The sequence below is a fragment of the Eptesicus fuscus genome, chromosome 17 (genome assembly GCF_027574615.1).
Source record: "Eptesicus fuscus isolate TK198812 chromosome 17, DD_ASM_mEF_20220401, whole genome shotgun sequence".
NCBI lineage: Eukaryota > Metazoa > Chordata > Mammalia > Chiroptera > Vespertilionidae > Eptesicus > Eptesicus fuscus.
The window spans coordinates 18,417,312-18,433,067 of NC_072489.1; the positions used below are offsets into that span (position 1 = coordinate 18,417,312).

General features: G+C 55.0%; 1 protein-coding gene across 1 annotated transcript in view; it reads right to left on the reverse strand.

Annotated features, from left to right (window-relative positions):
* SLC29A3 (solute carrier family 29 member 3) overlaps positions 1-10,513 on the reverse strand; it is a 41,221-nt gene extending 30,708 nt beyond the window's left edge. Inside the window, exons 1-2 of the mRNA XM_054728926.1 lie at positions 10,479-10,513; positions 6,542-6,840 (exon numbers count right to left, since the gene is read on the reverse strand). Of these exons, the coding sequence (XP_054584901.1) occupies positions 6,542-6,840; position 10,479 (300 nt within the window). The 5' untranslated portion in view covers positions 10,480-10,513. The remainder of the gene's footprint in view (positions 1-6,541; positions 6,841-10,478) is intronic.
* Positions 10,514-15,756: the final 5,243 nt, after the last annotated feature.

Genomic DNA, 15,756 nt, shown 5'->3' on the forward strand with positions numbered 1-15,756 from the left:
AGCCTCTGGCACACAGTGGGTTGCTTAACACATTCTGTGGAATTAAAGAAAGAACCAGAACGCTTAGCACAGTGGCCGGCACATGGTAAGGCAGTGAATGATATTAGGACTTTGCACAGTCCTCATCCAGCAGCTACCTTGTAGGAGATGAGCAATAAGTATCAGAACCTCCCTCCCAGTGACTGGAGCTCTGCAAGTGCGCCAGGGGACGTCTGTGCAAGAGGCCTAGGGGCCACAGAGCCCGGCCCCACGCCACACAGCGGTGAGGACACTGCTCGGACAGGAGCTGAAAGAAGTCCTTCTGTCACCACCCGGGCTCCTCCCAGCTCCCCTGTGGTCCCCTGAGACAGACAGACCCAGCTTTCTCCCAGGTACGGAGCTTTTCAAAAGTAAATTACCCATCACTCCTCAACTCCTGGAGCAGGTCCCAGCCCCCCACCGGATCCAGCACAGAGAGGCACCGGCTGGCCCTGGGCGACAGCAGCTCAGAGGAGCAGAGGCCAGGACGCCTCTCCAGAGGGTTTTCCTCTCCTGTTCCCGTGGCTTCACTTTCTCTTGCTTGTGTCACCCCAGGGGCCAGGACATCCACCTCCGGGCCCAGTCAGCCCTTCTGCTCCTTTTCCGGGAGTCTGGTGAACAGGGAGGGAGCGGGAGTGGCTCTGGAGCCCCCAGCTGCCACCAAAGGGACCACGGACCCAGAGGAAGGGCCATCGAGCCTCCATTCACTGACGTTTGTAAGGGTCCCAGTGAGGAGCCCGTACTCTCTGACGTAGACTAGGCCCGGGAAAGCCATTCCTTGACCTTCCAGCAGGGAGACTGCTCTCGTTCTCCGAGGAGGAAACACTCCTGCCTCCGCCAGCTTAGGCAACGGGCGCCGCGGGAGGTTCTCCCGAGGGCTCACCTAGGTCTCTCGGAAGCAGCCTACGCCGGTTCAGTGGGCGCTCTGGTGGAGGCAGAGAACAGCTGTAACCTTTCACCTGAACCTGTGGCTGCAGGGTAGCCTCACTGGAAAGTCTTAAAATGCTCACGCCCCTCCGTAGACTGAGGCAGGGAGGCTTTCAAAGCTCCCGGGTGATCCTAGTGTGCAGCCAGAGCTGAGACCATCAAAGTGGAGGAAGAAGCCAGAGAGCATGCTGGGTACCGCTTGCTAGCAAATGACCTTGGGTTGGTGGCCTAAAATCTGTGAGTCCCAGTTTCTCCATCTAGAAATTGGGGAAGACCACACCTAACTCACCAGCTCATCCTGCAGTTAGGATGGCAGGTCCAGTGGGGGGTGGGCATGGGCTGCACGGCAGGGGATTTGTAGGCAGCAGGTCATTGTCAAGACCGCTGATAATCTGTCCTCCAGTTTCCTCTTCTACAAACTAGTTCATCCTGGTTTCTTTCAACCCCTCCTCCCCGAATTGGGATGTCTGTTCTTAGTCGTAAGAATGGCTCCCTAGTCATGCTATCTTGCTTCTTTGAGGGGCTGAGGGGTTGGGCCAGCACCCAGATGCTGCAAAGGAAGGTAAGCCCCCACCTGCTGCACCGGGCCAACCTGGGTCCCTTCCCCATTGTAAGAACTCATTTGGGGATGGCCACTGTGACCCCCAGATCTTCTTCTACGCTTTGCAGAGCCATGCCATCCTTATCTTGAATTGGGGTGATGGGGCTTTCCTCCCCAGCCATAGAATAACTAGCACGGCCAATGTTTACTGTGTGCCGCACACACACTGTGCTAGCTGTTCTAGGGCCACAGGCAGGTACGGCGAGAGAGCTGTACTCACGCGCCCCAAAGAGCGAGCAGGTGGCGGAGGCATCCTCACTGTGAAACAGGTACTGTCTTCATGGATAATCACACTTCCTGCCTCACGGGGGTGCCGCCGGTGAGACGAGATCATCCAGGCAAAGCTCGGAGAGCAATGGCACCCCCGCAGCAAGTGCTCAGCGCCACGAGTTGTGTGGTGAGAACCTAAAGGGGAAGTACTGTGGGCTCTGGGGTTCCAGAGGGGAGCCCCTAACTCAGAGGGTAGCAGCAGTGGAGGCTCCCAGGAGTAAGAGAGGCATCTGCCCCCTGCCCTGGACTGGGCTTTTGGGGCCCCCTCTGGCCGTGAGGGGAATGGGTCAGCAGTAGATCGCCAAGCCTGGGCTCTGGCCCTGCTGACGCCAAGTGGGATTGTGGGTCCCACCCACGACCTGGCCACGTCCGGCAGCCCCTCCAAGAGGAGCCCTGGCAGGGAGGTGCACAGGTGTTGGGGGGGGGGGGGGCATGGAGGCCTCGTGGTGGAGGTCTCACGGCAGGGAAAGTCCAGGAAAAGGAGCGGTCACTCTCCTCTCTGGGGCAGACAGGAGGCAGTCCAGCTGACGGTCCCTGCCCCGGGGCAGCGTACAGGCCTGCGGGAGAGGCCAAGGGGAAGGCAGAGACCCCAGGATCAGGGAGAGCTTACGAACCTGGGGGTGGGAAGGGTGGTGGGAGGGATCAGGGATGCTGGCAGCCTGGAAACTGGGTTGAGAATCCAGGGGCAGAGCCAAGGCACCTGGGCTGCCCGGGCGGTCACGGAGGGCAGGCCAAGGGCAGCCTCTCCACACGGAGAAAGAGCGTTGGGCAGAGTCGGGGTGGTGTGTGTGGGGGGGGGGGCCCTGGTCTCCAGGACAGGCCCCTGTGCACCACTCGCTGAGCATGACCAGCTTTGTAATCATCTCTCCACCTAAAGCTCCGTGAAGCTCCCTACAGCCCTGCCTGGCTGTGTGACCTGGGGCAGGTTACTAAACCTCTCTGAGCTCTGGCTCTGTGTCTGAAAAGAACGGAGTTGATTAGAGACACTGCATTTAATACCCCTGCCAGCACGGTGAGCACAGAGTTGGGGCTCAGGGATGGAGGTTGTCCTGGCTCCCTGCACCATTTTTTCATGTCAATTCTTCCTTATTTATGCTCTAATTTTTTTTTTTAGCTCTGGGTCCACGGGCCTGTGGTGGGTTCATTCGAAGTTCTTATCCCAGAGAACAGAGACAAAGGGGCAATTGCTAAACCATTCCCCAAACTGTTCCCGGCAGCAGAAAATGAGCCTGGGATGGCGGGTGACCTTGAAAATGACATAATTTGGGAGGAGGGGCCCTGTGCAAACATTGCTACTGAGTCAAACTCACCAGCCGATGGTATCCATCCCTGGGAAATATTAAAAGGAAAGGACAGAAAAACAACAACATCCAGACCCACAGCTAACTGAGTTGCAGGTGGCGGCGGGAGGCAGACCCATTTGACTCTGGCCCCTCCTTCCCCCAAAGTGGCCCTCAGGTGACAGAGCAGACCAGCCGCCTCTCGCAGGGCGATCGGGAAGAGAGGAGGGAAGAATTGGGGAGGTGGGCGGCAGGAATAGGGAATTAGGCAAAGAGAAATGGCCTACAAAATGCAGCAACGCCCCAGCATGCTTGTTTCCCAAACCCGGACCATGAATCGAGGGGTGACAGGTCTCTCATCTCTGATGCCAAGAGCCAGGAGCTCTGGGCAGCCGCAGGTACTACATTTGCACCTGCCAGCACTTGGAAAGAGGCAATAAAGCATCGTAGCAGGGCCTGGCATGCTAAGTGCCTGCAGCTGGGATGGGATCGCCTTGCAGCGAGAACAGCTCAAGGCAGACGCCTACTGTGCAGCCCCGTCCGTGATTGGGGGCTGGGCCGGGTTCCCAGAGGCCCGCCAGCACACCCTCTCCTGCTCTGGGGCAGCCTGCTCCCGGGGGCTGGGACGGGGACAGGACCGGGACACGTGTAAACTGGGTCTGGGGCCACCCTAGGCTGGTGCCGGCCCAGCCAGACCGGGACCTTCTGGAGGAAGCCTAAGCGGCTGGGTGATTTACCGAGGCCAGCAGAGAGCTGGGTGCTTGAGTCACTGGTAAATAAAAGTGGATCGTAAAGCACCCGGGTAAGCCAGACATCTGGAAATACACCGGGGCCGCATCCCCCGGATGATAATGACGATAATAATGTTTATGCAGCCCTTGCAGCACGGCGCCAGCCCCGTCCTAAGTGCTTTGTGTGCAAAGTAATCTACTTAATCCTCACAACAACCCCAAGAATGCTGCTAGCGTTCTCCTCCTGTTCATACCAGGAAGACGAGGCAGCGCAGGGAGGCCAGAGCTACCTGAGGCGGAGCGGGAGCCGGTGCCGTCTGCTTCCAGGAGCCATGCCCTCGCCAGTGCTTCTCCAACCCTACTGTGCCCGCCAGCTACCGATCTGGCGGGGCCTGAGACTCTGCATCACCAACAAGCTCCAGGCACGTCTGCCCCAAGGAACACCCTGGAGGAGGAGGCTCTAACCACCACACTATGCTCCCACAACACCTCTGCCGCTGCTCTGGCCCCTGGAGGCAGCTATGAATTGCTCAGTTAACAGCAGCAGGCCCTTACAAGGCCAGAATTAAGGGACCTAATTCAATCCTAATTTCTGGGGTGGATTTTTTGAAAGCTCCCTGGGTCATTCTGATGTGATTTTTTGAAAGCTCCCTGGGTCGTTCTGATGTGAAACCCTGGCAGGATCCTCAAAACAGACAATAGGGAAACCTCAGTCACCGTGTCCCACTCAGTCCTACAAAACTGGGGCAAGTTCCCGGGGGTTAGGTCAGGGAGGTCAAAGGTGCTTTCAGGAAGGGGAGGTGAGCCACCTCCTGGGCCAGTTGAGAGGTATGATTAAGGTCTGCTAGGGTACCCTCTTCTTGTCTCCTGGGGCACCCCTAGAAGAGAGGGGCAGCTAGCAACCCCCAGCCTGGCATGCCTTCAGAGGCCCCCGCCTTCCCATCCATGAACTTTCAAGAGAGAGCAGACACCGACCTAGATCAGTTGAGGCTCCTGACAAAGATGATCCGAACCTCTGAGCTCAATTCCTGTCTAGGCCTCCACCTTGCCCCCAACCACACCCACACCCCAGCCTGCCCAGCCAGTCTTAGCAAGAATCCTGCTAAGTCAGTTTATTGAAAATCCCCACCCTTGATATCTAATCCCCCTTGATATTTGATCAAGTTCCTCATCCCATACCTTGTGTATATGCCCTTACCCTGCTTTTAGCAAGAATGCCCCCACCCTTGGTGGCCCGTCTTAGTAATTTTCCATCCACTGACCCCCTCACTCCACTCTTTGGCTATAAATCCCCACTTGTCCTTGAGTAATAGGTGCTGAGCCTGATCTGTCTCTTATTGCAATAGTCTTCAGTAAAGCCTCAAGTGGCAGAATAATTTTTTCTTTAATACCCTTCCGGCCCAAGGGGAAAGTCACCCCACAAAGTGAGCCGCTAGCCAAACAGAATTTAGACTCCTCGTGCTGACATTCAAGGCCCAGGCAATGACCTCAAGCCTTATTTCTCTCTTACGGCAAAATCAGGTGCTTTACTGCTCCTCATGTGCGCCTGACCTTTCTCCCATCCTGCCTTTGCCTAGGCTTTTTCTTCCACCTGGAATGTCTCCTCCCCATTCTTCTAATCCACCTGCTGTGATTCACAGCATTCGCTCTTTTTAATTTTTTAAAATATATTTTTATTTATTTCAGAGATCAAGGGAGAGGGAGAGATAGAAACATCAGTGATGAGAGAGAATCATTGATTGGCTGCCTCCTGCACCCCCACTACTGGGGATCGAGCCTGCAACCTGAGCGTGTGCCCTTGACTGAAATTGAACCCAGGACCCTTCAGTCCACAGACTGAAACTCTATCCACTAAGCCAAACTGGCTAGGGCACAGCATTCTCTCTTGGTGATGAGACTACTTATCCCTGAGTCTGCATTTTCCCCGTCTTCCATAACTAACCAAACACCCATTTTAGCTGGTCACATGGGTCTGGGGTGGGGGGAGAAATACTACATTTCCCAGCCTCCTTTGCAGCTCGTGAGGTCACATGACCAAGTTCTCACCAATGAGTTCAATGTGACCAAAAGCAAGTGTGTTCCTTGCTGGAGTTTCCTTATGCCTCTCCTTCTCTTCTTCCTATTTGATGTAATGGCTGAATTCCAACAGCCATCCTGGACTGTGAAGTAATATTGAACATAGAAGCTGTTTCAACATATGGTGAAACAACTAGGTTCCTGACAACATAGAACATCATACCAGGGTTGAGCTGGCCCCTCCAGACTTGAACAGGAAAGAAAAATTACCTTCCATCTTGCTTAGCCACTACACTTTTAGAATTTTCTATAACTCACAGCTGAACTTAATGCTACTAGATCCACCCTTTCAAAGCTCTGTAGGCATGGACTCTGGATTCTTGGGTTTACCACACTATACTACAGAGAATCATCATTTTCATCTTCTTCCAAAATTAAATAGTAAGACATCTGAAGACTGGGACTATGTCTTATACATTTGCATCTTCTCCTGTCCCATGAAGCAGGAGGCCTCATACACAACACAAAGCATGTCTGAAGATTGAATTGAATTCTTTCTACGCTACTCCGCATGGCTTCCTAATTCGTATATCCTCAGCAGGCCACAAACCTTCCCGGTATGGCGCACCCAAGGAAAGCTGCCCTTCCCCCCATCCAGGCAGAGTGCACCCCACCTCCCAGGAGGAACGTGCCCTTACCAGGATGTCCGAGTCCTCAGGTTTCTCCCCTGGGGCTGGGCTGGAGCAGTTGTGGAGTTTGAATATCCAATAGTCCTTGGCAGTGATAAAAAAGTTCCATGGCAGGAGGCCGCCAATGCCCAGGCTGAAGAAGATGATGTAGGCACCATTGAAGCGGTCCTCGGGCCTTGGCAGGCTGGGTGGTGAGCGGTCCAGCAGCTTCTCAAACAGTGCTTCCTGGTCCGAACATAGAGAGCTGCTTGCGGTTCTATAGGTGGAGTTTGAACTCTGATGGATGTTATCCTCTGAGACAAAGGCCACTGTTGAAACAGAGAGAGAAACAGAGACAGGGCAGGTGATCAGAAGCTAAAGCTGGGTGCCCAGCTGGAGTGGCTCAGTGGTTGGGTGTTGACCTGTGAACCAGGAGGTCACGTTCAATTATTGGTCAGGGCACATGCCCAGGTTGCGGGTTTGATGCCAAGTGGGGGGGGGGGTGGTGGTGGTGATTATCTCTCATTATTGATGTTTCTATCTCTCTCCCGTCCTCTCTGAAATCAATAAAAAAAAATTTAAAAAGAAGGTAAAATTGGGGACTCACCCATCCTACTAAGCTGAACATATGCCCACCCTGGGGTCTATGGAGTCACCAAAGCATGGTTAGAGAGCTTCAGGTTTAAGGATCAGGATGAAAGACAAGATGTCAGAACTGTAAGTGACCTCAGGCGTCACCTCCCACCCCATGCAGGGAAACATAGGTAGCAAACAAGTGTGTGGCTGGCAGGGAGTAAGGCAATGTGGCATAGTGGGGCCTGTGGCAGTCAATCCAGAAGGGTAAACCTGGTCTCAAGGCAGTCACGTTTCTATGCAGCCGTAAAAAAGGAATTAGGACCCTTGGCGGGCAAAGAATGCTCTCTCAACTCTTTTCAACTTTAAGAGAGAAAGGAGGAGAGTGTGTAGAATATGCTACTATTTGTGCAATAGCAAGGCTGGCGTGGAGAGGAGACTGTACACACATATGTCTGGAGAGATACCAAGTAATTTCCAACCGTGTTGCCTCTGAGGAGGGATGGGGATTGGGAAGGAGGGGACTTCACCTCATACTCTTTTGTGTCTTTTGAATTTTGAAGTATGTAAATGTATTAGCTGCTCAAAATAAAATTATAAATAAATAAAAGCATTCAAATTAAACAGCTTTTTTAAAAGCCCATGGTGTCTAGAGCTGCCTTCAGAAGCCAGTTTGAGACATATGAGTCCCCTTCCTCACTTCATTTGTCCAAAGAGTGGAATGTCACAGGCCAGGTAAGCGAACAAGCCTGGGTTGGCAGCTCCTGCCTGGGCCCCCTCCTCTCCTCATCGCATCCCACCGGGCGACAGCCACTCCCTATCTGGGTAGTGCCAGAGGCAAAGGGAAGGTTCTAGGTTGCCAGCAACTATTGCCTACATGGCCTTGGGCAAGTCACCTGTTTCTGAGCCTCGATATCCCCATCAGCAAACCTAGGTTTATTTTTTGTTTTGTTTTTTTTTTTTTAATGTATTTTATTGATTTTTTGGAGAAGAAGGGAGAGGGATAGAGAGTTAGAAACATTGATGAGAAACATTGATCAGCTGCCTCCTGCACACCTCCTATTGAGGATGTGCCTGTAACCAAGGTACATGATCTTGACCGAAATCAAACCTGGGACCTTTCGGTCTGCAGGCCGACGCTCTATCCACTGAGCCAAACCGGTTAGGGCCTAGGTTTGTTTTTGTGGGGTTTTTTCATACGCCTTTTTATAATGGCGATGTAACCACGACTGCTAGCAAAGCCTGGCCCACGGTGGCAGCTGTTGGACAAAACATCAGCATGTTGCCTGCCATCATGGGCTTGTCACCTGGCTGGCTGGCTGCTGAATTTGACTGCAAGGTAGCAAGCCTAGTCTATGCTCTAGGTAGCACCTGGGATGTGGCAGCAGCTTGACAAATGGAAAATGCTTCCATAAAGCTGAGGACGGGGCACCCTAGTCCCTGTGCAGGAGCTTCCTCCCTCCCCAATAAATCAATAAAGGAATGTGCCTCGGCTCACGTGGGAGGCTGAGCCTTAACTCGGAGCATCAAGCCAGGCAGAACGGGGCCTTTCTTCCCTGGTGAGATGGGAACGCCCTGTCGCACAGGCACGAGGCTTATCCGTTACTGCAAGAGCCTCACAACATTCCTCGGAATTAGGTAGCACAGCAATTACTGTCTACTTTTTTTTTTTTTTTTTCAGACGCAAAGAATGAGGCCTTTAAACACACTTGATTTGTCCCACATTCAAATAAGAACTCCCAATAGTTAAAATGAAACCCGGTACTCATGCACGCTAAGGTCTGTGTCTAGCACTTGCGCCTGACAACAGCCTAATAATAAGGTAGGTACTACTCTAAGGCCCTTTTAACAGATGAAGCGTGAGGCTCAGAAAGGTTAAGCAATTTGCTGAAGGCCACACAGCTACCAAATGACAAGAGTGAGGCTACACAGCCAAGCAGTCTGAGGCCCACGGGGACTCCCTGGCCGCCCTGAGAGCAGGCTGTTTAGCAAGGTGAACCAGTGTCTGCAGGCTCCAGGAACCATGGACAGAGGGGCCTCCTCCAGGAAGGCCTCGGGCAAGCGAGCTGTGAGCAGAACGTTCCGGGGCTGAATGAATGTTCTCTGTGTGGCCAGGATATTCTCGCTGAGGCTGCATGTACCGGGAGCAGGCAGGCAGGATGCTTGCTGCCTGCGGGACACCGGCATTCCAGTCAGCACGGCTATTTTAAACTCTCCTGGTTGAGCGGAGCCTCTTCCCAGCCTTTATTCCCAGGGCACCCAGCACTAACAAACTAACCGGACAGTGCTGGCCCGCGCACACACAGCCACACACTCACTTTCTAAATTAGCGTTCAAAAAGTATGGCTCATGTAGGACAGTGGACAAAGGGCAAGTGGTTCTTCCCAGATGTTCCAGCTACAAGGGTGGGTGCAGGGCCAAGAGCAGGGCTATTGGGCCCACACTCTCCGGGGCCCCTTCTCAGCTCCAGGTTTCTATTTGTCCAGGGCCATTCAGCCTTGACCGAGTGTCTGAAGAGCTGGGAATTTTCTCAAACCCGGGTCACAGGCCGGGGCACTGGAGTGAGCAGTCTCATTACTGTTTGTAAAAGCGAGCGGCTGGCTTTCAGATTGAAAAGGAAAAGGAGGAGCTGGCTGTCTGGCGTGTCTCTCCAGCACCCACAGGAGCTGGCCACACCAGGTCCTGCTCTCTTCTGGGTGTCCCGGACAAGGGGCAGCCCCTGTACAAAGACGCAGACACTTGGGGGGCCTGGGGCCACTGCAGACCGCCCTCTGGACCTGGTGCTGGTTGCGAGGAGGGTTCTGACTCTGGCTGAGTCAGTCTCCCCATTGTGCCCCCTTTTCCCCATCTGTGAAGTGGGGCCGGGGCTGGCGAGGCTAACCTACTGGGAACGCACGGCTGGGGAACACCAGGCGCCACCCAGAGGCCACGGGAGGACTGGCCTCGGCGCTGAGGACACGCCCAGGCCCGGGCTCCCCAGTTTGGAGCAAGTCAACCAGCTCGCTTGGGGCTGAGTTGTCCATCTCCCTCCCACCCCCTCGCAAAAAAAACACACACACACCATACATCCAGACGGTGAGGTGCAGTCTCAGGAAATGCACGAGGAGGAGGGGGGCGGGGGGAGAGTCTGGAGGAGAAAGAAGACAGACCCAGAGCGAAGGGCAGTGAGAGGAGTGGGAGCAGCGGGGAGGGCGGGCGGAGGTGCAGGGACGCTGGGGAGGGGGACATGGCGGGACCCGTGCAGCGGGAGGGGCGGGAGGGTCCCGAGCTCCGGTGGAGCAGCCTCCGGCCCGGCCCGTGGGGGCGGGCGCCGAGCGCGGGAGCCCGGGGGGCGACCGGGACCCTGAAGAGCTGGTCGGGGGCCAGGCCCGCCCGACCTCCGGCCCGCACTTACTGTCGCCACCGCGCCGCCGCCGCCGCTGCCTCCGCCTCCCGGGCCGCCGGGGCCACTGCGAGGCGGGGCGTCTCTGGGCCCCGGGCCGGGCTCCGCCCCCGCCCCGCCCCGCCCCGCCGCCCGCGCTTCCCGGTTTGCAAACCGGCCTTTCATCCTCCCGCGCCCGTTCACAGGCGGGGACCAGGCGCCGGGCTCTGGGACTGCCCCGCGGCGCTGCAGCGCGTCCCTCCTCCACCCGCCGCGGACCCATCGGCTCCCCTGCCCCTCCGCTCCCAGACTCCGCCTCCCCCAGACCCGCCGAGCACCCCCTCTGATTGCAGTCCCCACTCCTCCCTCAGGGACCCCCTCCTGCCCCAGAGCCTGGAGCTGGGCCCAGACCCCGGCTTTTTATCAGTGCCAGGCCTCCTGTGTGCCAGGCCAGCGCCACGAAGACTTTCCTGATCGCGGTCACACTGAGGCAGGGGGGCCGCCGGGACAGCCCTCAGGACCACCCCACCCACCCCACCCCACCACCCCACCCCACCAGGCCTCCCAGGAGCCGCCAGACCTCCCTGTCTAAGTCACAGACCAAGCGGGCCTCGTGTTTTCCTGAGTTCTATAGGCCATTCTAGCACATTTTTGAAACAGAAGATGGGTGGGGGTTGTGGGAACTCCCAACTCTGTAGCCTAGCTATACTTTTAAGAAATATTAAGCATGCTCTGTTAAGCGTGACTGTTTTGTTCTGATTAAAGAAAGGACATTCTAACCCAGTGGTCGGCAAACTCACTAGTCAACAGAGCCAAATATCAACAGTACAACGATTGAAATTTCTTTTGAGAGTCAAGTTTTTTAAACTTAAACTATATAGGTAGGTACGTTGTTATTAGCTTAATTAGGGTACGTGGTATTTTGTGGAAGAGCCACACTCAAGGGGCCAAAGATCCGCACGTGGCTCGCGAGCCGCAGTTTGCCCACCACTGTTCTAACCTGACTGGGAGCTGTATGCCCCTGGGACCTGGGAGTCAACCTGGGAGTGTGGTCCATCCTAGAAAGACTAACAACCTTGTTTCCCAACAATGGAGCCCCACCGCATTGCCTGTGATGTGTAACCATTGTACCATTCTTATTCATTTTACCTGTTTCCCCCTGTAATCTCTGTCCTACCCAATATAAGCTGCTGGCTTTAGGGGCGGGGGGCTGCAGAGCAGATTTTCCTGGGTGACCTGCTGCTCTCCTATACTATGCCAGCATTATATTTTAAAAGTATATTTTTATTTATTTCAGAGAGGAAGAGAGAGATAGAAACATCAATGACGAGAGAGAATCATGGATCGGCTGCCTCCTGCATGCTCACTCGGGCATCGGGCCCTAAACCCAGGCATGTGCCCTGACCAGGAATTGAACCGTGACCTCCTGGTTCACAGGTCGACGCTCAACCACTGAGCGACGCTCAACCATTGAGTGGGTCAGGCACCGGCATTAATGGAATCAGCCCTCCTATCTGATTCAACCCTGTTTCTGCTTAATTGGCTCAAGTAAGAAGCCAAAAGGTAGCCCAGACCCACTGGTTGTCTGGTTTCAGTTTGGGTACCCTGGGCACCCCATATCTGAGACTGGTGTCTGAAGTGTGGGCAACCTTGTGGCTCTGAGCACTGAAACCTGTGGGGCCTGGCGCTGGCTCCAGGTAGATAGTGCTGTGACTGGACAGTCAGTGGGTCCGGGCTGCCTGTCACCACTTGAGCCAATGAAGCAGAGACGGGGTTGAATCGTATATGAGCGTTTATTCCAACACTGCCGGCAGCATGGGAGAGCAGCAGGTCCCCCACAGAAGTCTGCTCTGCAGCCCCTCATAAACCAGCTGCTTATATAGGGGAGGACAAAGATTACACGGGAAAGTAGTAATTACAGGCATGGGAAGTAGTAATTACAGGCATGGGAAGTAGGAATTACAGGCATGGGAAGTAGGAATTACAGGCATGGGAAGTAGGAATTACAGGCATGGGAAGTAGGAATTACAGGCATGGGAAGTAGGAATTACAGGCATGGGAAGTAGGAATTACAGGCATGGGAAGTAGGCTATGCAGGCTGGAGTGAGACGCCATTGTTTGGACAACAAAGTTGTTAATCTTCCCATGATAGCAGGCAGGTCTTGAATGAGAATGAACCCCATTCCAAGGTTGACTCCCAGGCCCAAGGTTGTCTCAGGCCCCAGGGGCCTACAACTTCCAGCCAAGGTAGAAGGTCCTTTCTCTAACCAGAACAAGGCAATCATGGTTACTAGAGCATGATTAATATTTCCCATACCATAACTAGTCCCCGATATTCTTGTTCTGCCAGAACTGAATTGAATCACGGTGTCCTGAGAGTTGGAGAGTTGGTTGTTGGTGTGGAAAAAACGCACCCATTTGATGTCAGTAGTGTGGAGAGTTAAAAACAGCGCAGAGGCCCAAGGTGCCAAGGGCTGGGGTCTTGGTCCAGAAGAGCGTGTGCACTTCCTGGCGGGGGGGGGGGGGGCACAGGTGGGAGACAGCCAGGACTGGGCACCAGCCACCCTTGCTGTGGCCCCACATCCTGTTGGCCCCATTTTACAGGGCACAAGTTCAAGGCTTAAAAAATGTAGCTGACCCAAGGCCACACGGTGGTAGAGCCTGCTTTTACCCCTAGATGGGACTCTGAAGTCCTCACCTGTTTCTGTTCCGCCACATGGCTCCCCTGAGGGCCCGGCGCAGGCGGGTAGAGTGGAGAGTGGGATGGAGGGGGAAGGACTTCTCAGGAGGGGTGACCTTGGAGCTGAATCTTCAGGACGCATGTGGCCACGGAGAAGAGCAGGGAGGATGCTCCAGGAGGGGCAGAGGGCTGAAGCAAAGGCCCAGGTGACAGCCGTGATGTGTCCCTGGAGGGTGATATGTACTTGGTGGGGCTGTAAGAGAGGCTGGGCCCGGCTTGGGATGGCCCCTGAGAGCTAGAATGGGGGGGAAGGGGGTAGTGTTTCCAGAAGGAGATCACTACCAAGGCGGGTCTGCCCCAGCACTACCTGGAATGTGTGGGTTCTTGACTTCGTGCAGGAAAGATTTCACAACACGAGTCCAGGTGACTGTGAGAGTAGGTTTATTAAAGCTGGGGGCAGTGAAACAAAGCAAGGGCTTACGTATGACAAAGGGTCAAGATCACAGCAACTGTGAAACCGGACACCCAGGGGGCCCGGGCTGCCTGTCACTGCTTGAGCCGAGTCAGCAGAGACAGGGCTGCATCACACGTGAGCCTTGATTCCAATAATGCCAGCAGTATGGGAGAGCAGCAGGTCATCTAGAAAATCTACTCTGTCTGCCCCGTAAGCCAGCTGCTTATATGGGGCAAGAGAGCAAAGAATACATGGGGAAGTGGGCAAAAGGGATGAGACGGGGTATACTAGTAATGGTTACAGATTACAGGCAATGTGGGCTGGGGGTCCTCAAAGGGCAGGGGGCAGCCGGGACCCCATGGTTTCCTTTCCGGCAAGAAGGCTGTTACTCTCCCCAGGATACCGGGACACTCCCACGTCCCGGCTGCATTTCCAGGTGGTAAGGCTGAGGAGGGAAGGGACAGCATGGGTGACAAAAGTCCTTGGGTCCAGCGAGGGCAGCGGATCCAGGGCTGTTCCTGGCCCAGCCCCCAAACCATGATTTCATCTCTTTGGTGCTTCGTTGCTTTGTCACGTGACTGCTTTTCTCCGTGCAAAGTCCTGAGTGGTATGCAGTCATTTCAATCTTCACTTTCGGAGAACACGTGTGCATGTGAAGGAGTGACCGTTTCAAGACACCTGCTGAGAGAACCAGAGGTATCAGGAGCCCCCTTTAGAGCTCAGAGGTTTGGGGGGGGGGTCTTTCTTCACATGGAAGAGGCGCGAGCCCCTTGGGGTTAGCCGGTTGCTAGGACTGGGTCTTGGAAGGGACTCGGGATGGCCTCCGCTGTTAAGACAGAAAGACTGGGAGGAAACGGGTTGTTAATGCATCCGCTGGGGTGCCTCTTGGCCAGCGTGGGCCTGCCTTCTCCTCCAGGATCTGGACAGATGGCAGTGGCAGTACCAGCTTGGGGACAAGATGAGGCAGGCAGCTTGGGCCCCGCTCAGCTTCCCAGGGAGTGTTCGAGGCTGTGGGGTGAGGGAAGGAGTACATTGTAATAAGGAGCTGAATTTGAAAGTGGCAGAGCCACGATTCACATCAATGCCTTTCTGTTTCCAGAGCCCAGTCAGGGTTCCATCAAGGTGGTTGGTTGTGGGGGTCACACAAGCTCCTTATCTCACCTGAAGTCTGCTGATCTGTAGGAGATGAAGCAATCGGAAGAGTGTGGATGGATGCTGAGGTCTCCAGGTGCAGGCTTGTGTGCCGATGCTGCCACCTTGTGGCTATGCTCTGTCATTGCCGTGCCCACAGGCTGGGCTGGCTCCGTGGGGCTGCATTTCCTGTTTTCCAGGGTAAACTGGGCCCCCAAGCAGGGCACGTAGATCCCATAATTCTCTGCTTCCACATCACTAATCAATCCCCCCCTCCCCGACTTTAACCACCTCTCCTTGCTGTGTTCAACTGCTCCCCTGGGAAAGTTCTGGCCTCCTGGAGGTCCTTGACCTCTGTCTGCCCTCCGTGCATCAGTCATAGTTCCTTCCACCCTGAGCCCGCTTAGATCCCATGGTCCATCATTTTAGTAACATCTTAGCAACACCCTAAACTCCCACGTCCCTCATCTCCTGGTGGCACTGCTGGCCAACCCTGGGCGAACAGACCTGCCCACACCTGAGCGATTGAGCCAGGCCGGCAGTTCCCTGTGAACTCATGGTACCTTCCTGAGACCAGGATCCAGCAGTCCCCACACGTCTCAGCTCCTGCGCTCTCACCATGAGACCTGCTGCCACCTTTTTTCTCCACGCGCCTCCACCCCTGAGCACACCCCATCCCAACATGGCCTTGCCTCTTGCCTCCTACTCGACAGAAAAAAACAGAAACCACCACAGAGGAAATCCTCATTTCACAGCACCAAATCTGGCCCATCAGCCCCTGTTTCTCTCCCCCCAGTTATAACTGTCTTCCTCCACCATCGGAGCGGCGAAGTCTTGCCGACTGTAACCAGGATTGTGTCAAGCTGAGACCGAACCTGGCTCACCATCTGCACCAGCTCCGGAGAGCAGGGCACGCCAGGCTCACCTCTGCTCCCTCGGGGCCTGCACACTGCCCGGCCCAGAGCGAGTGGTTGCTGAATGACTGGCTGAACGCAGGAGAGGCCAGGAGCTGATGTGAGACGCTGAGGAGACAGAATGAAAAGTGG